This window comes from Fusarium oxysporum, chromosome 5 (genome assembly GCF_000149955.1).
Source record: "Fusarium oxysporum f. sp. lycopersici 4287 chromosome 5, whole genome shotgun sequence".
NCBI lineage: Eukaryota > Fungi > Ascomycota > Sordariomycetes > Hypocreales > Nectriaceae > Fusarium > Fusarium oxysporum.
This window is the reverse complement of record NC_030990.1, coordinates 2,058,397-2,082,518: the sequence shown is the minus strand read 5'-3', so window position 1 is coordinate 2,082,518 and position 24,122 is coordinate 2,058,397. Positions and strand designations below refer to the sequence as shown.

At 49.0% G+C, this 24,122-nt stretch overlaps 9 protein-coding genes across 9 annotated transcripts; 3 read left to right on the top strand and 6 right to left on the bottom strand.

Annotated features, from left to right (window-relative positions):
- Nucleotides 1-80: 80 nt before the first annotated feature.
- FOXG_01766 (uncharacterized protein) lies at nucleotides 81-1,511 on the bottom strand. Its single transcript, XM_018378768.1, has 4 exons — nucleotides 1,250-1,511; nucleotides 1,089-1,185; nucleotides 904-1,037; nucleotides 81-852 (listed from the first exon to the last, which is right to left on the bottom strand). Exons 1-4 carry the CDS (start codon nucleotides 1,419-1,421, stop codon nucleotides 704-706), a joined length of 552 nt encoding a protein of 183 aa, XP_018234740.1. The 5' UTR covers nucleotides 1,422-1,511; the 3' UTR covers nucleotides 81-703.
- A 635-nt stretch (nucleotides 1,512-2,146) lies between these two features.
- On the top strand, nucleotides 2,147-5,310 carry FOXG_01765 (exonuclease 1). Its single transcript, XM_018378767.1, has 3 exons — nucleotides 2,147-2,598; nucleotides 2,652-2,799; nucleotides 2,854-5,310. The coding sequence occupies exons 1-3, from the start codon at nucleotides 2,586-2,588 to the stop codon at nucleotides 4,931-4,933; spliced, it is 2,241 nt and encodes a 746-aa protein (XP_018234739.1). The 5' UTR covers nucleotides 2,147-2,585; the 3' UTR covers nucleotides 4,934-5,310.
- On the bottom strand, nucleotides 5,258-8,352 carry FOXG_01764 (ubiquitin-conjugating enzyme E2, other). Its single transcript, XM_018378766.1, has 3 exons — nucleotides 7,569-8,352; nucleotides 6,062-7,496; nucleotides 5,258-6,001 (listed from the first exon to the last, which is right to left on the bottom strand). Exons 2-3 carry the CDS (start codon nucleotides 7,020-7,022, stop codon nucleotides 5,937-5,939), a joined length of 1,026 nt encoding a protein of 341 aa, XP_018234738.1. The 5' UTR covers nucleotides 7,023-7,496; nucleotides 7,569-8,352; the 3' UTR covers nucleotides 5,258-5,936.
- A 2,702-nt stretch (nucleotides 8,353-11,054) lies between these two features.
- On the bottom strand, nucleotides 11,055-11,270 carry FOXG_18179 (uncharacterized protein; the record flags this gene model as incomplete). Its single annotated transcript, XM_018398229.1, has 1 exon — nucleotides 11,055-11,270. One exon carries the CDS (start codon nucleotides 11,268-11,270, stop codon nucleotides 11,055-11,057), a length of 216 nt encoding a protein of 71 aa, XP_018234737.1.
- FOXG_01763 (uncharacterized protein) lies at nucleotides 11,205-13,807 on the top strand. Its single transcript, XM_018378765.1, has one exon. It carries the CDS (start codon nucleotides 12,379-12,381, stop codon nucleotides 13,069-13,071), a length of 693 nt encoding a protein of 230 aa, XP_018234736.1. The 5' UTR covers nucleotides 11,205-12,378; the 3' UTR covers nucleotides 13,072-13,807.
- A 69-nt stretch (nucleotides 13,808-13,876) lies between these two features.
- FOXG_01762 (uncharacterized protein) lies at nucleotides 13,877-18,650 on the bottom strand. Its single transcript, XM_018378764.1, has 2 exons — nucleotides 18,034-18,650; nucleotides 13,877-17,982 (listed from the first exon to the last, which is right to left on the bottom strand). The coding sequence occupies exons 1-2, from the start codon at nucleotides 18,537-18,539 to the stop codon at nucleotides 15,924-15,926; spliced, it is 2,565 nt and encodes an 854-aa protein (XP_018234735.1). The 5' UTR covers nucleotides 18,540-18,650; the 3' UTR covers nucleotides 13,877-15,923.
- On the top strand, nucleotides 18,542-20,119 carry FOXG_01761 (uncharacterized protein). The gene is made up of 3 exons (XM_018378763.1): nucleotides 18,542-18,979; nucleotides 19,120-19,331; nucleotides 19,383-20,119. The coding sequence occupies exons 1-3, from the start codon at nucleotides 18,836-18,838 to the stop codon at nucleotides 19,453-19,455; spliced, it is 429 nt and encodes a 142-aa protein (XP_018234734.1). The 5' UTR covers nucleotides 18,542-18,835; the 3' UTR covers nucleotides 19,456-20,119.
- FOXG_01760 (40S ribosomal protein S13) lies at nucleotides 19,289-20,551 on the bottom strand. Its single transcript, XM_018378762.1, has 4 exons — nucleotides 20,243-20,551; nucleotides 20,155-20,187; nucleotides 19,991-20,037; nucleotides 19,289-19,931 (listed from the first exon to the last, which is right to left on the bottom strand). Exons 1-4 carry the CDS (start codon nucleotides 20,442-20,444, stop codon nucleotides 19,758-19,760), a joined length of 456 nt encoding a protein of 151 aa, XP_018234733.1. The 5' UTR covers nucleotides 20,445-20,551; the 3' UTR covers nucleotides 19,289-19,757.
- A 640-nt stretch (nucleotides 20,552-21,191) lies between these two features.
- Nucleotides 21,192-23,895, bottom strand: FOXG_01759 (uncharacterized protein). The gene is made up of 6 exons (XM_018378761.1): nucleotides 23,732-23,895; nucleotides 23,646-23,671; nucleotides 22,478-23,593; nucleotides 22,159-22,423; nucleotides 21,897-22,108; nucleotides 21,192-21,845 (listed from the first exon to the last, which is right to left on the bottom strand). Exons 1-6 carry the CDS (start codon nucleotides 23,757-23,759, stop codon nucleotides 21,819-21,821), a joined length of 1,674 nt encoding a protein of 557 aa, XP_018234732.1. The 5' UTR covers nucleotides 23,760-23,895; the 3' UTR covers nucleotides 21,192-21,818.
- Between the last annotated feature and the right edge of the window lie 227 nt (nucleotides 23,896-24,122).

Here is a 24,122-nt window from a genome sequence, read left to right as displayed (position 1 = left end):
CAGAGCGGGGCATCACCATCACGTGGCGTAGAAACACTTCAAGGGTGCAAAAGGAAGCAATTTTTACTGGTGACAATCACTGGCGGTCGAAAGGACATCAATTGTTACGTAGATTTAATTTGAACATGAATCTTGCATTATACGATAGGTAGTTCATAGCGTATCATGAGTAAGAAATGCTGGATGGTTCCGGTAACCTTTTCCTTACCAAAAGGGTTCTCTGTTTGAACATCACGTAATTTGAGTCGCCGTTGATGTTGAATAACCACAGAGCTGTGGGTAGTGTAAGAATTGTGAACGCAAGAAGACTTGTAGCTTCCTTCTCTCCCTCTATTTTCAGTCTGAACGTATGAATCAAATCATCCTCCAACACGATACCTACCCATTACTCAAGACCATTGATGGGATGTCCAGGCAGCTTGTTCGTGTCTAGCTTCTAGAATCTTCCCTGCATTGCTTGCGGCAGGAAGATGGTGGCGATAGATTCGTTGTCCATCGGATCCATAGAATCGGTTTGTATTGTATTCCTTGGTGTTCATGTTGAGCACTTGATGGGGGTTATGGTCTTGCTCGTTTGACCCGGTGTCTTTCAAATCGTCCTTGTACAACTACTGCGTGGTCGAGCTCGCCTGTATATGAGACGGCAGTCATCCCACTTCAGGTTGTATTATTGATTCAGTGCATCCTGATATGCGCCAGATACTCAGTTGGTGCCGCCTGATGGGAAGCTGGTCGGTCTGACTTGGCCTTCACTATTGACCTTGACCCATTTCAGTTGGGTGAGATATGACCAGGAGCCTTCCCAAAGGTGAAGTGCGTTCACATTTACATTGTCCAAGAGATCAGGCATAACTGTCACAATGTTAGTTCCCTCCATCTTCCTTGTAGATTCACATAACGTACCAAAACCACTCTTGTACTCTTCCTCTAGTATGTTGATTTTGGCTTTCAAGAGATCTTCTTTCACACTAGCAGGCCGGCCAGGGCGACGGGCCTTCTTGGTTTCGTTATACTCCTCATCGTATTGATGAACGAAACTAGGAATTCCTTAGTAATCTTTGTAACCAAGACTATTCTTCCAGACTTACCTGTGAATCATGCGCTGAACCTCATCAATTTCTGGGGCACCTTTGTTATCTCTGTCTTTAAGGCGTAGAGCTTGTTGAAAGAAAGCAACACGGTCAACTAAGATGCGGTTAGATAAGTAAGATATTTTGAGAGTTGGACGAGTCGTTTGTTTATAGTGTACCTAGAGGTTGTTCCTTTTTACTCCTGGCAGCTGCGAGTTTCTCAATGCGCTGGTCTCTTACACCAGCCTTGTGAAGGCGCATTGAGTCTCTGGACTTTTCATGTAGAGCATTAACGACGCCATTTCTCTTTTTTGAAATCTGCTTGCGGGTCTTGTGAAGAGTGGTGGGCATGGTGAATCTTTATCTTTTGGGTGCTGTATGTGTATTGTCCGCTTGTACAAACTATGTGGTCGTGGCTATCTATAACCTGCAAGGATTTTTTTTCTTTCTGACCTAGGTCGGAGCCTGGGAACCTTTAGTGCTCCACTGTTGTCATGATGGGCCAGTAAGATTTCTAATAGATGGATAGGTGCAAAATCGACATGAGTGGCTTACTGAACTGAAAAAAACACTTTAGTAAGTGCATGTCTTGATAGAAAATATAATACTATCTTTTCTGATCCTTCACGTCCTGGTTGAGATCCTGGTCATACGTATACTCAGTGTTTTTAATACTTGGTTGATTTAATCATTATATCTGTACTTGTCGCGACTCCATGATAGATGATAGTGAGTTGAGAAGATGGGAGCCAATGAAGTGATTTTACGATTACAATGTCCTAGACATGATGCAATATCTGGGACTGCTTTCAGTTTCTATGTTTCGTATGTCTCACTCGTCGATAGATAGCTAACTCGAGAATATCAAGTTACAGGGCAGCTACCTGACGGCTCGACATCTTCAGTGGGGCTTTTAACGATCTCAAGTTGCTGGGGAAATACCGAGCTGCGGGAACTAGGCTTATCCCAGGGGTTCAGTGATCTAAGGAATGGAAAGATCGCGCCTATCGACGCGCCTATGGAGCCCATTAAAACGGAAGCTTCAGGGGTCGCGTCCCATCCAAGGCAGCCCACCTCACTAAGTGCTTTTTAGTCCGAGGCTGTTGACCTCTTGATCACCACAGGCAAAATATCTCCACCTCTAGAGACGTCTCTTTCGACCACCTTTGACCTGGAGCCGCACCTTCAGCCTCTCGACAAGATTGTACCTCATATTTGTTTGCGGACTTGGCTGTGTTATATCTCAAATTCGTTGTTTGTTAGACAGATCTGGTCGTTTAATCATCGCCGCCCTCGATACCGCTGCACGATCTGCCATCGCGTCCTTGTCAACTTTTCGACGCGTCTATCCACGGCACAACAAAGCTCATTACGGCCCGTCGCAATGTTTAATTGTTGACGCATGCAAAGACGAATCATTTTGGCTTGAAGCTGCCCAAGTCCCTTTTGGGGCTGCGACTGCAAAGCCCAACAATCAATAATCGCCACTAGCACTGAAGCCCTCCAGTCTTCAACATGGGTGTGTCAGGTATTATCTCTCCGAATATCCATTCCTGTCTATATAAACTGATCGTTCTCAAGGGCTTCTACCTCTTCTCAAATCGATTCAGAAGCCGACTCAACTCAAAAAGTACGATGGCCAGGTTCTCGGAGTTGACGCGTACGGTTGGCTCCATCGTGCCGCCTATTGCTGTGCATTAGAGCTTGGTCAGGGAAAGCCGACTCAGAAGTAGGTTGAAGAAGTCAACCGTATGACAGCGAAGCATGCTAATGCCATTGCCAGATACCTGCATGCTGCCATGAATCGAGTACGCATGCTTCGGCATTTTGGTGTGACACCCTACATGGTATTCGACGGCGATTTTCTCCCAAGCAAAGCCGCTACAGAAGAATCCCGGGACACCAAAAGAAATGAGAAGAAAAAGGCTGCAATGGAACTGTTGCGCGCCGGAAAACCTGCCCAGGCCACACAGGAGTTCCAGAAATGCATTGATATCACCCCTGAGATGGCATCTGCTCTCATTCAACTGCTTAAAAAGCTTGATATCCCTTACGTTGTCGCCCCCTACGAAGCCGATGCACAGCTTGTCTATCTCGAGCGACAGGGTCTCATCAACGGCATCATCTCGGACGACTCCGATCTCCTCGTTTTCGGCGCTAAGAAGCTTCTCACCAAACTGGACCAATATGGCAACTGTATAGAGATCAACCGCAAGGATTTCTGTGCCTGCAGAGAGGTTTCATTGACCGGTTGGTCTGATTCCGAATTTCGACGAATGGCCATCTTCAGTGGTTGCGGCTATTTGCGCGGACTTCCAGGCATTGGGCTGAAGACAGCATATCGTATGCTTCGCAAGACAAAGGCACCAGAGCGGATAGTCCGGATGGTTCAGATGCAAGGGAGAAAGGTGTCCGAAAATTACTTGACGCAGTTCTACCAAGCCGAGCTGACATTCCTGCATCAGTGGGTTTTTTGTCCGACCAAACGGGAACTGGTTCACCTTACAGATCTGGACGGAGAACGGACGGCAGAGGAGATGCCCTTCATCGGAGCCTTTGTAGAGCCTGAGATAGCACGGTCTATCGCCAGAGGTGACATGAACCCAATCACCAAGACTTTAATTGTCACCTCGACAACACCGTCCAAGAGAAGGCATTCACAGCTGGCCCATGGTGCCATTGACCAGCCTCCGCCTACGATGAAGCCTATCAGCTCCTATTTCAAGGGATCCAGTCGGATACCTATGGGTGAGATGGATCCTAATTGTTTTGAAGTTGACCCTCAGAGGGTTTCTCAGATTACTGGAGGAGGATTGGTACCCCGCGTGTTTCCGCTCCCCAGGCCGTATCTGGATGAAACAATCCAGACTGCTCCGAGTCACTCTCAGGGGTCGGATGTGACCCGTACCCGCACATCCCCAAGACTTCATCGCCGCCGTACGGAACCCATCGCCAACATGCTCAACAGTTTTGTCAACAGTCCTACTACCACGAGGCGTACGTCTTCTGCAGGCACCGAGCCTTCCCGCACTACTGCTAGCGCTTCGACTGACCCTGCAAACCGACCACCCAAGAAGGCGCGTTTGTGTGAGGAAAACGAAGCTGGACCTGAGGGAGGTTTGCCACAAAAGAGCAGATTTTTCCCTGCACCGAAACTACGGAGAAGTCCAAGGCGGGCGAAGAGCGACGCTTATCTGTTGTCAGATGATTCGCTCGACGAAGCGCTTCTGGCATTACCTGATTTTGAGGGTTGGAAGTCTGCCGATAAAACCAAGAAGAGTGTGTCGGTGTTTGAAGAGAAGCAGAGCCAAGAGACTTCGACAACTGCAGACAGTGAGAGCCATATCTCGTTTGTCAAGGATGATGAAACCCTCATGTCATCCTGTGACGCTTCCATGCCTCCTCCTTCATCTGCGGCTTCTGCATCGCGGGTTTCTTCTACTCCCTCAAGACCAGATATCCGCCAGTTCTCTTATACTAAGCCAAACGAGACACCCGCTTCGACTGCATCGCGCCGCTCTTCCGTCTTCAGTGCAGCCTCTACCCCCTCAACTGCACCTTCAACTGCAGCTTCTCGCATGACACCTTTACAGCGTCTTGGTGCTCGTGCGATGAACGGCCCCATGTCCCCCAAGCTACCCAAACCGCGCACCAACAACACCGACAAGCAGTTCCTCTCTGGTGTACCTGTCAACCCTGCATTTATACCCTTACCCAAGGTCAATCTGGATGAGGTTGCGGATCTTAATAAATGTGGAAGCGAAGATCAAATCATCCCCGCTAGTGACGAGGAAGACGAAAATGAAGATGAGGTCGATCTTCCTCCGAAGAAACTCAACCTATCCCGTTTTGCCTTCGCATAGAACTTACATTCTTGCTCGGAAACCTCTCATCTTACAGCCAACAAGCTTTCCAAAGTGAGACTGGTCGTAATGAACATAGCATTTGTCGGGCGTTCTTCTTTTTGCTTTTTCGTTGTAACTGCAGTAGTGTTTGCTAAACTGTATGGAGAGAACAGGATATGGGCGGAGCTGGAGTCTTATGGAACTAGTGCGTGTCTGTCTATGCATTAAACGACGGAAGACAACATGAGTAAGTCAAATATTAGATAGGCGTTTTGGCAATATTATTTTGTCACTAAGATCATAAAATAATGCAATTGGACCCCAATATCCCAGTTGCATCCCGTCCGTACGACCCTCAATAACACTTCGGGGTTGCAAATTGGTTGTGTTTTCACGAAAATTGCCTCTGTGCGATTTTGTAGCAGTGCTACACTTTAGTCATTCTTGAATATCTAAAAATAAAAATAAACAGCATATGTGATTGTTCTCATTTACGTGCCCGCTTGTTGAATATCATGATCCTTACCACCAAGAGCTGAAAACACCATGCCATAACAAGTCTATAAACCAAGATCTTCCAGGCTCCAGCAGCATAACCCTTTCTTCACGCCAACGCCTCTGGCAACGGGCCAACGCCATGATCCCATGCCTCGTCGATTTTCAGGGGGCAACAGGTCACGATGACTGACGACGAGGGAACTATGGAAGAACAACAAGAACAAATGATACAGGAATAGATTGAGGCCAAGTTCTAGTCAGCCATGGAATAAGGGGGCAGCCAGCGAGTTTGGGCAAATTTTCTTCTCCTGCGTAACCTTGCTGTGCTACATTCATCAAATCCGATGTTTATGCAAGTTCAAGGCTGAGTAATACAGCCAATCAGTGGAGCCATAGCCATAGCCTTGATACACGGCAACCGTTGGGATTTAGGCCAGTGGCTTCTCTAACTTCGTGCTGAAAGAGTCAATTCTGTGCTCGAGAGATACTGATAGTGATTCTGGCGTCATGTCGTAATTGAGCCTCAGCGACGGTTGACGGGCGCAGAAGTGGTCGCAGCTAATAGGTCCGAGTTGAAAATCCATTTACCTAAAGGCACGAACATTAGTCAAATGAACGGAATACTGGAAGGGGTCAGGGTAGTAATACCAATTGCAAGGTTCTCGGCTGTATCCTCAAGCAGAATGACGCGACGCTTGTTGCAGTATGAAGTTTTGTCCATGATATCAACCTTGAGTTTGGGGTCAGACAATTCTGCAGTGGGTTTCTCGAACATTTCAGACAGGTTCTCCACAGCCATCTCGAGGTCTTTCTGGTTATCCTCAAAAATCTCTGTCAGGTTGTTCCTGGCGAGATAAAAAGCAAAAGCATATGTCCACTTGAGCGTTTGTCGGCATGTTTGAAGAGCCTGGGACGCGGAATTGAGGTACTGAACCTCAATCCAGGACATTCCCGATGCTGTCTGAAGCTGAACCATCTTTTTTTCGGTCTTTTGAGCAATGTCCTTATCGAGCTTGGCCGATTGTTCGTGGTTGGCATATCGGTTGTAGTAGTGCAAATATCGTTCAAGAGATGTCCGGGATTTAGCTTGTGCATCACGAGCCTCAGATCCGCTCTTTTCCTCATATCTATTGCAGTTATACCAGCTGGTGCCGTGCTCGGACCAAAGTCCCATGCACATCCAGCAAAACTCATATTTGCACTTTCGACAAGTCATATGGTTGCAGCCTCCGTTCTTTTCGATCGTCGAGTTGCACTTTGGGCATTCTTTAGTGTTGGCCGAGATCCAGTTGGCTGTTTCTGAGTCGTCGGCGCACTTCTTGAGCCATTTCTTAACGAGCTCACAGGGAGCTGGTTGGTGGTCGGGGTTCGGACAACCAAAGCAGAATCTATACCCGCATCGACACTCGACAGTAGGGACGATCTTGCCTAGGTCCTTCTTTTTGACGCCGCATTCGAGAGCGTTGGGGCAGTCTGGGGGCAGGGCACCACTTAAAATTGTCCTTGTCTTCGACATACGTTCTGTTGAGTAGTTCTTGATATCGATCTGCGAGTGCTGGGGTGACCAGAACATCGAGTGACGCTGAGTCAAGGATGCGACCACATCCATCAGAGGGGCATTGGATCCTAGCAGCCTCCCCCTCTTCACGGATCTTTTGTGTCAAGTAGTGCCGGTAGCAATCAACACAGTAGCGATGACCACATTTCATGGCAAATGACTCGAGGCCCTCCTCATCCTCACAGCATATGTCACATGTGAAGCCAGGGATAACCTCCAGCTTTGGAGGGCTGGATGTATTGCTGCTTAATCCAGCAGCTTCGAGTACTTTTTCTGGCCTGTCCATATAGTCCTCAAGCAACCTCTCTTTATTCCATCGGAAATGGCGAAGCAAGATGGCCGCGTCCTCTTTCTGCATGTCTAAAATCATGTTGACTTCGCTGATCATGTCATCCTGTTGGCGTTGGATATCGCTCGGTTCATAGACTTTGTATGATACCACATGTGCGGATTTCTTCTTCTTCTCTGCATCTTTGATTAGACCAAAGTCAGGATCGGGCTCGTCGAACTCTTCGTCATCAAAGTCTGTGATGTCAACATCATTAGTAACCAAGGTAGTGGAATATGGGGGATCCCGGAGGATATTGGGAAACACACCTTCACCTGCGGATATCTCATCGCCGCTTTCGTCCTGCATTATCTCGTCGTCGCTCGAAAGAGCCGACATGTATTCCTCCTCGGAATCCATGGGGTTGCTGGCGGTGGTGAGTGGAGTTGGGGGCAGGGCGTGTTTGTCTACGACGGCAGCTGAGGCGATGACTCTCTTGTTGGGCTCTTCGTCTCTGTTGGCAGAGGAAATCGTCGCCTCAGCAGCCTTCCGCTTCCTCGTGGTGGGGGGAATCGTGGCGGTTTAAGGGAGGTCTTGGGAGAAGACCAAGGATAGAAGGATGTCTGAGGGTACAGAGCAGAAATCGGAAGGTGGCGTTGGCGTTTGACGGCGGGTGACTAACAGCAGGTAGCCTTATGTAAAGGACCCCAAGTACGTAGCCTGGGGTAAGGCAAGATGATGTGTGGTATGGAATGGAATGGCACTGTAGCGAGTGGTGACGGAGGGTCGAGTAAGAGTCAAGTGAGGCCGAGAGGGGTGCCTATGACGGAGCCGGGGCCATTAAATTCGGCACAGGTACCTAGGTAGGCAGAAACACGCTGTAATATGGTACCCAGCAGAGGAAACAAGGTCTGTGCTAAAATGTACTAGCCGTCTTGACAGAGTCGACACTGGTGAGCGTAAAGAGGAGATAAGCAGTTCGTTGATGGAAAAGAAGTTTTTTGTTGAAACAGCAGCCTTCGCGATGATGATAAATAAAAGTCACACACTCTCTCTTTCCATCTCACTACAGTTGACTGGACTGCCCGACCATAAACCTAGCACGGGAAGGCGGGACGGTACGGTGGGGGAGCTGGATCGGAAGGCACGATAGTAGGCAGCAGAGACCCGGACTTATGTGGGTAGGCAGTCAGGCCCCAGCCTGGAAAAAGAAGGAACAAAACAAGTGGGTCGTGCGTGGTATGGCGAGTGTCGACCACTGGTGTGCTGGGACGCTCAGTTAACTGTCTTTTAAATGTTTCCTTCGTACCTTCTGTCAAAACGTTCTGATTTATTTGATATGCAGTAGAGGTAAGGATATCTCGATATTGATCCTAAATCCTTAAGAAGTATACGTAAGGTCTGTGTTCTGCATTTCATCAACCTGAAACTCACAGTCATAACCAACTAAGAGTTGTTCCACGGGTATCAACCATTCCAAGGTAGCTGAGGTGGGCGGTGACTCCTAATACAAAGTTCTGCTGAGGTAATTTATGAGTAATTAAATTCTCAGATACCTCGCTATGGTATATTAGCACTGGATGAGCCAGGTGAATGTACCTATATTGTCCTGTTGTGTTTTTTTTTTTTTTTTTTGTTGCGATTTTGAACTCTATATTGAAGTATACTACGGGTTGCTATGCCTAAGTAAGCACTGGTAAAATCGGTGCAAGCTCAGGCAGTGGAAATGAGATAAGTTTCCCTAAGTGACTCTGCTAGCCGATAAAGGATTTTGAACATGGTTTCTATCTCATTGCCTAGTATCTCCCCTCACTCTATTAGGTTAAAAGGAGGATGACATATGTAGTGGAGGTTATTGAAGAATGGGTGTCACGATGACACTGCTACCCTGTACCCAGTCAAAGCGCAGGACCACTGGGTTACCCGCTCGGACAGTGCAGGTGAGAAGTCACTATCTGAGCTAGCCAGCAAAGGATATTGAGGGTTGCTTCACCTGTGTGTTCGACCCAGCATCGATACCCATAAGCGGTTTGTCCATGAACGGTACAGACCACAATAGACCGTGGTCAACGAGACGGAGCAACCGACTCAGGCCGCCGTTGTATTATATCAGGGCAACAAATCGCAGTCAAGAAGCGTATGCTTCATAGATCTCGGTGTCATATACTGTATCGTCATTTGTTACAGCACTAAACGAGTTGAGCTCGCGATCTAGTAAAGAATGACAATGATCCAGGTGCATGATCAACAAGCGCAAGTACTGGCCATCATGTGCAGAACCTCAAGCAAACGCCGCTTCAGAAGTTCAGACCAACTGCTGGCCATGCGCATGACGCCGTGTCTGGAGTCATAAGCAAGACCAAGGTCTACAAGAGCGGTCCATGATATGTCTTCGGCAAACTTGTCCTGGCATCCATTATCAGTGGCGCTTATCGACAGTACGCCAGATGACCCAATTATACATTTCCTGTGCCATGTGTTTTGTTTGAAGATTGAACGGTCTAGCAAGTGTTGGTCAAGCAACCCATCAAGAATAGCTGCAACAATTATGCCTCGCATTGACGCGCGCTTCTCCAACTATAGAGTTGACCCAGGCCATCTAGTTGTCTCGCGTATCGCCAGAGGAGGTCGAAATATCGAAGCCAACCACAGTATTGGTTTTCGTACACACTGAGGTTCCGTAAACGAATTTCCTAGAGCCTTTGCGACCAGCACGGGCCTATTTGCGCGCGCGTCGACTTGCAGCCCAAATGCCTTTGTCAAGGTCATTGGCCGCTGGAAGGCATTCCTGACCGACCAATCTCTGGTTTGATGCTGTGTGGTAAGTCGTTAATGTTCAGCCGTTGATTGGTGGCCATTTGTCTTGTAAAAAAAAGTCCCTGGCCGCTGATTGGCATCTCATATTCGTAGTTGACGGCAACAGGCATGACCACTCATTGGAATTGGCTGACCACACCTTTTATTCGCCGAGATGTTCATCTTCGTCGATAGCTCACCCAATAAGCGTCACGCCTGGGGCTGTTGCTAGTTTCGAACTTTGGCATCATGATTGAGATCAAGGATAGAGTTAGTTGAAGCAGTGATCAATGATTTGCTATATCCACTTTCAGTTATCCTCACTAAGGTAGAGGAGGAAGCATGGCCATTTGTTGGAGATGTTTGAAGGAAATGGTAATCGAATCTGCGAAAGTATTGTGAAGAAAAATACCAGTGTATTAAGTTTTAAAATTGCAATAAAATGAATACTTGCCTACTTACTAGGTACCTGCCTAGGCAATGCATACCTCTTAATTGCACTCATTTGTTCAAAATAGAAGCTTTAGATTACTCTTCATCTCCTTGTAAGCACACGAAGTGACCCCGGGTTCCCCTCCATCATTCACCTGGGACACGAGATAGACCTCAAGGATATGACAAACCAGCTTCATCCTCGTAATATTTACGAAAGAACTCGCCAGAAACTCATTCAGCTGCAAAGCATCAACCATTACTCGTCAGCATCAAACCTACCTCGTCGCTGTCAGAATTGCGAAAAAGGCCATGGATGAGATCCTATTCGCTCGGTACTTTGACACGCCGCGAGCCAAAAACAGACCAGTTTGTGTGAAAGCCGGAGAGTTGCGCATGTGTTTTCCCAGGCCTACTACGAGTCCTGCCTTGGTCGAATCACATTCCTCCCGACCATCTGGGCCAGGAAGCAATCCCCGGCGCCAACAACGGTTCCGGCGACCAAACAGCTCCCTGAGAGGGAGATTTCAGCCAGGATGACAGGTGACTAGGGCGTATTCGAGAATAAAAAAAGCAGGGAGACTAAACTACACAGGGCACTTGATTGAGCCCTGCTCCATCGAATCAGCAGACGTCCCGCCCCCTGTCAGTTGCATGGCCCTATTCTCGAGTTGGCGTAGGCGGTTGATGCTGCTTTTAACGCGACTATCACCGCCAAAGTCAGCCAATCCAGATCCAACCTTTCGGCCCTTGCAACTTACAACCATCACAGCGCCTCGTCTCTCTTGCTGCCCACCAACCATGATGAATGGAAAACTGAAAGGTTGAGCCGCCGACCAACATGTCCAGTATCCGTACTGTTGCTCGTGTTTCTCACTTGAAAGAGAGGAGTCTACGGTCTCAATCACAGCTTGGGTCCAGGCGTTGGCTTGGAATTGTCCTGCCACGACACCATCAACCATCAACCAGGTAGACATAAGAGTTGTGCAGTTAGTACAAACGGCCTTAACCGACCTGAATTCTCTTGGTCACCAGCATGGCGCCCACCCACCAACGAACCAACTACCCATTGGCGGCTGCTGTGCGGCAACAAAGGTCCAGCGGAGATAGAGTGACATTGTGTAGCATAATACTGCACAGCTGTCACTGTCCGGCTGGCAGAACCGCACAGTCACATCTTCACATCGCAAGCTTGCCGGCAACACAGATCATTGGGCAGGCTGAACACGCTGCGGAGTGAAGCAGAGTGCTCAGAGAAGAGCAACATATCAATGATAACCACAGCCATACATCCCCTCACGGGCTTATTGCATGGTCTCTCGTGTTGTTGCCGCCCTCTTTGGCCTGATCCTGCATCTCTGTACGCGCTTGTTACTGCTGTGTTGTCGCTGTTCTACCTATCGTCCTGTGTTTCTCTACATCTGCTGGTGCCTTGGTGGTTGTCCGTACGGGCTCATGTACACGCGCCCGGCCCCAGTCTGGTGGTATCCCGTACGGTAGATTACCTTACCTACCTATCCACACCTCCAGCTGGGGTCGTCGTCTCTTTCATTACACCCCTCTACCCCTTCACCCTCACAGGCCGTCATAGCCCCACATTGTTCCAACTGCTTCACACCCCCTTCACTTCTTCAAGCGCCCACCTCTTCCCAATTTCATCCTCTGGCGCCAAATACTTGACGCAGTCCTTTCCTTATAATCGTCTGTTGCTGCCTTTGCTACCCTCTCACCTTCGCTTCTTCTCCAGTCAGTCAGTAGTCTGTTCACTCGCTGCTTCTATCTGCCTGCACTCCTAGTTCCCACTATCTGGGATTGGCTGCTGGTTCATATAATCAACACAGCTCAGGCTCTTCAGCTCGCCCATAATCACCAGTCTTGATCTCGACAACCAACGTCAACTCAACAATCATCATGCCTACCGCCAAGCCTAAGTTGGGGAAGCTTACCACTCCCGTCACCGCTACCTTTCCTTCCGAGATCACATCGGCAACGCCTATCTCGGCCGTCTCCTTCACATTCAAACCTGATCCGGACTTTCTCAAGACGCCTATTAGCCCACCCATGGCTTATACCGACTTCCTCACCAAGGCTATGGCTCTCAACTCCCCAGCTACGAGCTCAGGGCAGACCACCCCAGACTCGCTCCCAGATACGGCGACTAGCGAGGAAACCGACACCTCTAGCAAGAGTGAAGAAGGCACTCCTCCGTCTTCAGCTTCAAGCACTACTTCAAAGAAATTTGCCCGTCCAACTCCCCCAGCGACGGCTCCTATGGTGCCCCCTAGTCCCTTCACCTGCTCCACGCCTATGTCTGCTCCTCCTACTGGCCCTGTCTGTTTCCCCAGCCTCAAGGTGCCTCCCAGTCCCAGCGTCTCTAATATCGACTCGCCGTTGAGCGCAAGCACCGCTCGATCACCCTTCAGTGCCAGACCGGTCCATTCAGTGTTCGACTGGGATGCTGCTCTCAAGGCCCGCCTACTAGAGAAGAAGCAGAAGACCTCACGGACAAGCGTGCGACACATTCGAGAGGTGGTGACAAGAACTGTCACATACACACCTAGAATGGCACCAGCACCAAAGGGCAAGAGACGAAAGGTGGAATAAACCTACTGAGCTAATCATTATCTACCCAACTCATCATGTCCACACTCAAAACGATCATCTGCTCAATCAACTCATACCTTTAACGATCCTTCGAATACTTCATGAACTTTCTTTTGTTTAGACATGCATCGTTACCAAGAACATACCGAAAAACGACGAGGATGCACACCTCAAGGCGAAATATGGAGCAGGCCTTCGACACCTGGCGGCGGCGAAAACTGTCGCCTGTTTAACCTTCAAGCATTCTCTTGTTGATATTTTTTTTATACGCTTTGGAAGGAGTTGAATCAGGAATGGGGAGACCGGGAGGTGCGGTTGGAGGAGTTTGATGGCGTTCTACAAATTTCATTACCTACTTGGATGTGCTATTCCCTGGGGGCATAGCATGGACCAAGAATTACGATACCAGCACATTTGGAAAGGCTCGGGGGAGAAGGGATTGAGATCAGCGACTAGGACGCAGTCGACAGCGACCCTCTAACAGGGTTATTTATGGATGAGGAGGGGACCGTCAGAAGAAGAATTGAACAACGCTTAGAGCTTCGGTGACCCCGTGTATCGGGGGCAGAATCAGCTCTTAGCAGCGCCGTTACTAAAAAATTCATAAAGCCATGGGCTGTTTAAACACCAATTTTGTCGCGTGCTCTGATTTGTGCTGTGTTAGGTGACTGAAACCGACTGACTGGTACGTACCTGATCATATGAGCCAAGCCTACCAGCCTGGACTGAGTCACCATTTTTACAAGTTTCGTTCTGTTGTTTATCTAATTGGGGATATCGTCACACTATCGATCAATCGATTGTTTGTTTGTTTGTTTGTTTGTTTGCTCGCTTATAATGGATCTGTCATGGTCTTAAGAACAGGCCGCACAACGGGTATATCCTCGATGCGTATCTTGGTCGCACTGGCGGCCTACAGAACGGCCGCCAGCTCGAAGCTTCTCTGAACCCCACCTGCTCTTAATCTGCCTTATTTTCCTTCTATTCCCAAGTGATGGGATATACCCTTGTTCCTTGTCGGGAGACTTAGCATGGGTCGCAAAAGCACCTGTGAGAGATCATCTCAGCAAGCCTCAGGCTTCGTTCGAACGATGGGTTACATGGGGGTGAACGATGAAGAACATATTGTTGACCCGTTTTCATTCTGCATTTCGGTCCGCGTTGTGACGAGATGCAAAGACGTGAATGAAGCATCCATGTATATATGCACTCCACTGGGCCAACTCTTGGGCCAAAGGAACAGGACGTATGCAGAGATAGACAGATATAGTCATTGCCAGAAAGCGGCATCTGAGAGGGCCATGGTAAGCATTGGCAGTTCTTGTTCCCCCAATATTGCGCTTCTCTTATTCTCCTTCGGGCCACTGCATCTTCACTGCGCTGCCCTGCGAATTGAGTACGAAGGAACCATTTGAACTTAAGGAATCCTTTCAATGCTGCTCGCCCACTGTCGGCACCCCCCTCCCATCACCCAGGGGTGATGGACCACTAGAAAGACTTAGACTTAAAAGCGGCGTGATCTCTAGCTTCTGGCGACCCAGCACCCTGGTCCAAGCGGAACCAGAGAGCCCCATAAACTGGGCTTGTAAGCGCCGGGCAATGGCCTTCGAATATGTTATTGGCTAAGGCGGGAGAGCCCATCACCCACCATGGAGGGCGAGTTGACATGATTGGATCCGTGCTAAGCGCCCAGGGCTGTGGGTCGACGATTTCGATTTGTATTTGTGAGAATTGGGGTTCTTAATGGATTGAGGACATAGCGACATGCAGAAGCGTTGTTTCTTGTCTGTCCTGTATGGCCCGTAATAGTAATGCCTGCGCTATATGTTGTGTCGTGTTGTCTTGCTTCAGGTGCGCCTGTGTCTGCATCTCCCCTCTCGCTCTCGTTTCTACTCTTGTCGATTTGTTTCGCGCATACTACCCAGCTACTGCGAGGGATACAATGCGCTAGCAGACCAGTTGGCGTGTTTCCAATGGCCCCCAGCGGTATTGTCACCAGGGACGTGACGACGTGAATCTTTGGTCCGCACCAGCCTGTGACAATATGTTGAACCTCACTGCCCGTGAACTTAAGCCTAGGCTCTTGACACCTCACCCAAACTCAAGCTCATTCCATCACCTCTCATCATCCAGATGACCAAGGTCCTGGGACACTATCACTCAATTACCATGGCACAAGTCCAACAGGTGAAAAAGAACACCGATCTAACACGCGTAATCTCCAGTTTACCGGAAGCCCAGCTCCTCATGGCATCGTGTTCAGCAAGCAGAGGATGCTTCCGAGAGGCTACAGAACCTAGATTAAGAGCCCTCATAGCCTATTGACTCGCCCAACCCACCGAATGCGCCAGTGACGAGATGCGCATGTGGTGATGTGACAACCCTGCGCATCACACCGTCTCGTCTGCAGCCCTGTCATTGGCTACCATGCACGTGAGATGCCCAGCTCACGCCTCCCGCCTATCTGAAACCAAGGAGGGATCCTCAGCCCTGAGTCTGAGATTAGAAACGAGTTTGAGACCGCTGTGACCCGGCTGCTGGGTGGAACAAGGCCCTAGATCATGTTTCGAATGCTTTGCCAATTGCTAATTTTGGCTCAAAAGTCAGATTGTCGGATCTCACTCCTTGCTAGAACCTCTCTTCTTCACACCCATGGAAATAATTATAGTCTTCCCAGAGCGAGAAGATCGCCGCCCCATGGTTTGGCTGGGTTGAATGCAGTGTGAAATTGCAGGGCAGTTGTGAACTTGAGATGCATCTTTTAGCTTGATGGAAACCAAAATGCCCTGTCCCCGTCTTGCCTTGAAACGTGATTCAATAGCACGAAGTTCATTCTGGTCTTGAACATGGGATCAATCCACTTCCCTCACTTCCTTCGCTATGGCGTTGCAGAGCGCAACCTTTACCCCTGCTCCAGTAAGCACATGGATCCATAGCCGTTGAGTATCACTCAGCCGGTCGTTGGCGCTCTTGACTTCCGAGAACATAACCTCTCCCTTTGGCCTTCCAGGCACCTTGTTTGAATCTTCTGGTAGATTATTAGTGCGCCACAGAATTAGATCCGGGATACCGCCGCCTCGTTGTCTGTACTCTTGAGCCATCACCTTGCATACTGCTGCAAGAGCGCTTCCCTCGAAGCACCCAGCAAGCTCTACGAGGTCGTCAATCTCGAAATCCCAGTTAAGGCCCACCACACTTGTTCTCCTCTCATGTTCTGATTCCCAGACTTTGCGAATGAGTCGTGGAGCCTCTCCATTGGCAATCTCGACCAGTCTGTGGTTGATTTCTGATGCTCGGGACGGGTAGAAAGCATCAGTGTGAAGATCCAGCGGACATGTTTGATATGCTGTCTGAAACACATTTGGAATATAGATAAAGAGAATATCGTAAAAGAGGTACGCGAAAAGAGTGCGAATAATTCCACCCTCAGCGTGATACCCCTTCCAACCCTCTGATCGATATTGACTGAGACACATTGCTTCAACGCTACACTCCTCTTGGGTGTCTAGCTCATCGAGCCATATAGTTTTGGTTGAAACTTGGCGACCGCCCTTCGCAATGATATCCTTCTTGAGTTGAATTCCTTTAATGGTGTGTTCGATAGGTTTTTGCAGATCAACATGGCCAAAATCGTGTTGTAAGCGACGTGGTATACGTAGTTTCTTTTCTAACTTGACAAGGCGTTTTTGCAGGTCATAGTGAAATATCAGATGGCAGTCCGGGTCTTGTAGGCCAGCCTCACAAGTAGCAACTGCGATTTTCTTCCAATGTTTCTTCTGCTGTTCGGGGTCTGTGAATTTGGGATTTGGGTCCAAAGCTGGCATATAATGCTCCTCCAGAAGAGCCTTTCGTTGGTACCAACTACCTCGTCTTGCAGGATGGAATAGCCGTTGATCGAGAAGCTCGGTGAGCAGCTCATGCTCTCTGAGATGTTGTTTGAGCTTTCCAAAAACTGGTGCTGCTTTATGGACAATTCTTGTATACGAATGGCCTGGCGTGAAACGTCTCAAGTAAGCACCCTCTCCCATTTCATAGACTGTGTGCTCCTTGTGCTGCTCTTCTTCAACCAATATCTTCCATCGCGGGTAAACTTTCTCAAAGATGTTGACCATCAGTCTGAGGCCCTCATCTCCGGGTGGGCTACTGAACTCCCATGCATCGACTTCGGCCTCCATGCGGATGGCAGTTTCATACTCTAGTAGGTGCAGGCGCGACATAAATATAGTCGAAGTTCGGCACACAATGTATTCAGGAAAATGACGTCTTGCAATTTTAGCAAGAATAATTGTTGTAAGTGATTTCTCTGTCCACTCCGTCGATCGATAGAACACAAGATGCACCCGTTCAAAAAGCTTGAAGGCTGGTGGCGACAATCGAATGCAAGGTCCAAGTATTGCGAGAATTTTTGTAAGGAAATGCTGCTCTCGATTCGAATCTTCTCGCCGAAGCTTCGCGGTGTCCTTTCTCTTGGCTTTTGCATCCAAGTTTTCCTGGTCTTCGGAAACAGAACCACGGCTGTTGTGTCTGCTGAGGCCCACCGACATCAATCCAGACTGTTGCTTGCTCATCTTTACTAGTGAACGAATGAGTTCTGATTTATTGCGCCCTTGGACCTTTGCTTCCTTAGTAAGCTCTTTCAACTCGTCTAGGCTCAGCAGCGACGCAGCCTCTTCTACAGAATCAAAATGATCTTGTGACCTATCGGCAAAGCTGAACGTCTCATCCAGTCTCGACTCTTCAAGTTCAAGACCATGAACTGGGCTCTGTATTGGGGTGGCTGTGCTCGCTGGCAGAACACGAGACGATTGCAGGGTAGTTATCGCTGCCTCAAGGTCCGAAATGTCGTTGTGATATCCAAGACGGCTATGGCGATGCCACGATGCAGTTTTCCTCAGAAAGAGCCTGACGTAGCTTTAAAGTGTGAGCGAGTATCAGATTTGTGGTAATGCGTAGAGGGCATACAGATATTGAGCCTCGTAGTTCAGCCCTCTCCATTGTTTGAAAACCTCGGTCTCTTTCCCATCAAATAAATGTGATTCTTCTTCTAGGACAGTATCAAGCGCAAGATTGAAGGCATCTACATAAATAGAGCTTCGTCCCTTGACCCAAAGTGGCTGAGTTGTTTCTGTGGTGTCATCCTCGTCATGCGCCGAGGCCTGTGATGACTTCATCGTCTCATACTGCTCGACTGCTTCTTGGCCTTCAGCAGCGGGCGGCAACGCGCTCTCAATACCCGTAATTCGAGGGTGTTCCTCAGTTTGGTATTTTGTTTTAGCTGCTTCATTGTCAGGAAAATCCTCCCTCGGTGAGATATCCTGGGGGTGATCGGGGCATAGGCCACCCTCAGAGTCTGGCGATCCCTGCCGTTTGGCTCGCTTGGAAGGCCTCTCCTTTTCTGGTGAGTCACCGCGAACTTGCTCTCGAAGCTGGCTCGGCGGCTTGGAAAGCCTCGTCACGAACGCATCCATAATTCAACTTGAGCCATGTCAGATGAAATTAGAGCGGCAACGGTAGAAGTCGAAAACACCATTCACGAATGGATGTCTAACGATGTGGACGCGATGACAAAGACAAGGTAGGCACGCTAGCTGAACACGAAAGCACATGACCTCGCGGGGTGTCTACATTATCGGTTCTTATCTTGATCCGAAAATCAGCCGGCGCGACAGGATCACCTTTGTCCACTCTAGCAGCTTCGATAAGTGCCTGTCAACAGCGCCATTCTGTTAAATACCTTACCTTACATCGCCTGATCTCATCGACAATGGCCGACGAAGCCCCCAGAACAGACCCAGCAGCAGAGACACCGCAAGTTGTAGCACCAGCTGAATCTGCTGTCAATGGACATAACTCAGATGGTCCGCAGAAGGATGTGACAATGTCTGATGCGCCAGTCGATCACCCTGCAGTATGTTCTCTCTGCTCTATATGTTCCTGGAGAGGTTTTTTTTGTCCAGATTCCGCTCATTACGCGGACTCGCCTCTCTTCGATAATCAACCTCTTGTATCAGGCGCCATTTGGAGGACAGACTATTAACCTCTTGACAGTCATCTCCTGCTCCAGCTACTCATGCGCCTAGCCCCGTACCTGCACGAACAGGAACTCCGGCGCAAGGTTCCAGAGCTGCTTCTGCGCATCCGGATTCTGGTCTTAGCCTACCAGCCGAAGCTCCCCCTCATGGCGATTCAACACGGCGATATCTCAACACAAAAGTTACCAGAGTATTGTTAGAGGGCGTGAAGCAACTGGCAAAGGACAAGTAGTTATCACCTTTATTGTGTTTTGTGAATGGCGACTAACAGCATCACAGGCCGAGTGATCCTCTCCGGGTACTAGGAGAGTATCTCATTCAGAAGTCAAAGGAACTGGAAGGTACTGGCTAGATCCACGATATCACAAAATTTCCCACGGTAGCACGCAATTGGCATGGTAGCGGAAGGCATAGATGGCGTTCAGGTTCAATAAGTTTATCGTCACTGGGTTGAGAATGCCCCATTGCATACGCGTACTTTCAGCGGTCGAAGAGCTTTCTATTTGAGCGGTCGACGTCGCTGTTGATCCTCCCAGAGGGGGCAGAAAGCATCATGGCTCTAAATGCAATTTTTTCCATGTTTGTCCCCTAACTCCGTGACCCGGGAAACCATCACCACCAACTCAATGCGGCCATTCTTCGTCATGTGTTCGCTTAAGCGACGATGGTGCTGGCAGTAGCGGACTCGTACTTCCAGGTGGGAGGGAGAACACCGACGGTCTTGTAGTAACGAGCCAGGCGGTGAATTCGGGACTCAATAAGAATGAGGCGGAACTTGGAGTCCTTGTCCTTGCGGTTACGCTCAAGGTGCTTTCGGACGGCGACAGCCTTTTAACTTGTTAGCCTGGAATTGTGCAATGGGGAAAAATTTGACATGACTGGCGTACCTTCTTGATAAGCATGTACAGATCCTCGGGGAGCTCGGGAGCGAGGCCTGTTAAGATCTCTCTGTCAGTCTCAACCGTACAGAGGCATTAAGGAGATGGTGTTTCTCCGTTGTAGATGTATTTGTTTCCATCGCCACATCCTTTATTCGTTTAGGGGACCGTACCGCTGGACTTGAGAATTCGGAGAATTCGGTTACCTGCGATTATTTGTTAGTTGCTTTGACCTTTATTTTCCATGCGCGCAATCCGTACCAGTGACAAGCTTGACCTGGGCAATACCATGGCTGTCGCGAAGGACAACACCAATCTGAGAGGGAGTGGCACCCTTACGGGCGAGCTTGGCGATCTGCTCAACAACCTGCTCGGGGGTGGTCTTCAACCACGCAGGAGCGGAGCGAGAGTAGGGGAGAGCGGAGGCAGAAATGCCCTTTCCCTTGCTGTGAAGTCGGCCCATCTTGTCGGTTTGGCGTGGTGATGCTGGATGATCAGTGTTGGAGTCGTGGAGTTGCAAAATGATCTTTTGAGAGAATTACCTTTTGTGCGCACTAACCTTTTTGCTCACGTGATAGAGGCTGTCACGTGAGAAGATCTAGCGCCTTTTTTTTTGTTAAAGTGCCGGGTTGGCTTAGATACCTGGTAGGTTAATCCCATTTATCAGTTGGGATAAATGGGACTAACCCACCGGGTAGATAAAATGCACTAAGTAAGGTGCCTCCAGATCTTACCTACTGTAAGTGTTGCCAGAGGAAGGTGCAAAGTGGAGGAGATGCCATCTAAGGAAAACTGTATGCCATGTAAGAGGGAAGGTACAATGCGATGGGCAGGAATATCCTCTTAAGCTATCTCGCTCTGATTTTCTTCTCTTCTTTTTTTCCCCTTAGCCATCCTTGACACGAGAAACGGTAAGTTATATTTCGCCTTCGCTCTCTCTCCCCCTTTGCCATAATGCATATCCTATGTAGCTGCAAGTGCAGTATCAACAGAATCCTGGCTTCCACTGAATGAGCCTTGACTTCCAGTGGCAGCTTGTGTGATCCACTTTTATTAGGGTAGCGAAATGCGAATCGACTGGTCCGATAAGCCACGATGCAGATGCTAGATAAGAAGTCACGTGCATGGTCCAAGCTTAGCGCTAATGTCGCGTCTCTTTTACTTTTCTTGCTGTCGCGATTCGAGTTTTTCTTTCTTGATATTCTGCATGAAGCAGAGCTCTTTGAGCTCTGCGCTACTATTTTCAATCATATGGTAAGTCAAAGTGCTCCTCATACCGTCTCAGTCGACCTCGACATGATGATAAATCACTTTTTACTTATTTCTGGTACCTCTTATGTTAGAGCCCTCGGGCTCAATGAATGAACAGGACTTCTGATCTGGTCATTTTACTTCCAATTCGACTCGTTTTCTCTGTTGGGCTTGACACTAACCGAGGACAGATTCTTTAGGCTACCTATTCCTACTTGAAGTTACGCTAGATAGATATCTTACAAATAGTCAGTACCTTCAATGTATGCTGCTCTTGTTTCCACCGCTGTGTATCAATCCATCAACATGTGCCTGGCCTCGTAGTAGTGAACCTTGCATTCTCGTAACATGAATCCATATCAACACGATGTAATACTTGACTTGCACTTAGTGCCTGCTCATACATGCGAAGGTCGGTAGTATTGAATTTGATGATACCAAATGCTTTGCCATGCCCTGTGTTTTACATTTTCAATTGATTCCCTACCCGTACACCGATAGAAGACTCCTGCCCCCTCAACCCATATACCCAAGGTAGCAAACATATTTTCTCCTTGGTCGCCTTGAATTGAAACGATATTACCTCTTACCACGCTCCAACGTCGAAGTTCTCCTACATGTCGGGTTAGTCGCTATGAACCAAAACCTTGGAGTCTAAGCTTACCTCTGGGAAATATGTTGTCACGACAGTTCTGTCAGCAAACTTGCGTCCTGCAAGAGCTTGCAGAGCCTTTGCTGTATCTTCGGCTTTCTCGTACTTGACAAAGATCTTGCCTACACCAGCAGATTGTCGACTGCCACCAGTGGGTCGAGGAACCTTGACATCGATGATTTTACCAAACTTGGAGCATTCTTCCTTAACGTCTTCGCAAATTTCTGACAGGCTTTGTCAGTAGGAGTTCATTAAAATGGCTAAGATCACGCACCTTCGTAGTCGTCGTTGTCCAAGAGCTCTTCAGCAGTCACCATGTTTAGAAGCTGAAGCACTCGACTGCTCTCAACCTCATTGGCAGTCTGAGAAGCAAGACCACTGATAGCGGTGATACCCACGTCGAAGTTGGCGACTTGTGTAGGACCGATACTGGCCTTGCTAACCTTGAGCTTCTTGCCTCCAATTTCCATCCCGTTGAGTGTGTCAAGTGCAGTTGGATTGGAGGCGGCGGGGTCTTGATACTCGGCAAATGCGATACCCTGGGAATATTAGAGAGAAAATCTTATTTTCGCACAACAGGTTGGTGAACTCACTCTGGACTCTTCTGTCCCTCTGTCCTTGACAAGAACAAAAGCCTTGGGTTTGCCAAAGCTAGCCAGCAGCTCAATAATCTGCTCTTCCGTCAAGAAGGTAGGGATATTGGTAATGCTGAGCTTGTTGACAGTGTCCGGAACGATGTTCGAGACGACCTCGGAATCATAGGAGACTTCCTCAGTTACTGCAGGCACGACGTAGTCACGGGGCCGGCGAATTTCAAGGCCACGGTGACCTCCATCCGTACCATTCGATGCATCGCTGGCTTCCATAGATATTCCATCCATTGCCAAAGCAACTGTTGCCTCGGGGGCGTCTTTGAACTCGATGACGGCAAATGACCGATCGTTGGAGAACTGGCACAGGACGCAAGGGTCTGTGGTGTCGATGACATTCAATCCATTCAGCTGGAGGTTGAAGAAAGACATGAGGGCCTCTTCGCTTGTGCCTGAGGGGATTCTTGAAACCAAAAGTCGCTTTGACTGGCGAGAGTTATTGGCTTTCAGTCCAGCGCTCGTGACTTGCCCACCAGGCTGGTTCATAAACGCCTGTAGTTTGCTCGGGTCCATTGGCTGTTGCCGAGGAGCACCAGGAAGAGGGAACATGCCCGACAGCTTGGCTTGCTCAGCTGTAACATTCTCGTAGCCTGGAGGCTTGATATCCCACTGAGTCAGGCGACGCTTGCGGTCGAGGACAGGCACGATGTTGGTCAGATCTGGAGTTGGCTCTCGCTTCTTAGGTGGTGGGCTCGCGCTACGGCGCTCCTGCTGTGCTGGAAATCTGTCCTCGCGTCGATCTCTTCCACCGCGACGACGGTCTTCGTAGGGATCTCGGTCTCGCCTGTTAGGCCGCTCATCGTCGTCGCGTCTGGCATCTCGACGGGATGATCCTCGATCGCGATCCCACTCACGATCGCCACCTCGTCTTTCGCGGCCCGAGTATCTGTCTTCACGCTCACGGTCGCGGTGGTTTCGGCTGGACGAGTAGGCATCGACATCGCCTTCACCTCGTCGATGGCTTCGGTGCTCGGGTGAGCGAGATCGTCTGCGGTCGCGGTCACGGTGTCGGTCTCGACGATCGTCTCTATCACCTCTTTCACCTCTTTCACCTCTAGGCTAAGCGAAGTCAGCTTGAATCACATTCGAGAGGATGAAATGGATTACTTACAGGATAATCTCGTCCCCTGCGCCCATCTGTGTGGTAAGGATTTAGCGACGCGACGCGATTAAGTATCACATTGCAGTAGGACTTACCTCGGGAAGAATAGCTGTCACCGTTCATACTTTTAGCAGCGACAAGCGACTCCAGAGCTTGGATGTGTTCTCTGAAATTGATGAGTGCGAATGGTTGGAAGGCGGATTCGTTGATTCAAGCCGCAACGAGGTTCTAATTTCAAAGAGCTGGCAGGCATCGCGCGAGGCTGGAGCTTTTTTTGCCAGGAGGCGCTAACGTTAGTAAAGTTTGGGCCTAGCGCCACGTTTTAGGACTTGGCCTCTCAGTTAGGCTTGGGCAGCTTGCGAAAAACTCCAGCAGCAAACAGACAGAGTCGAGAACAAAGAAATTCCATAAACTGAACTCACGATATATATTATTTGTACTTAAAAGCCGCCATGATTGACCCTGAACATGCCCCTGTGTAAAATC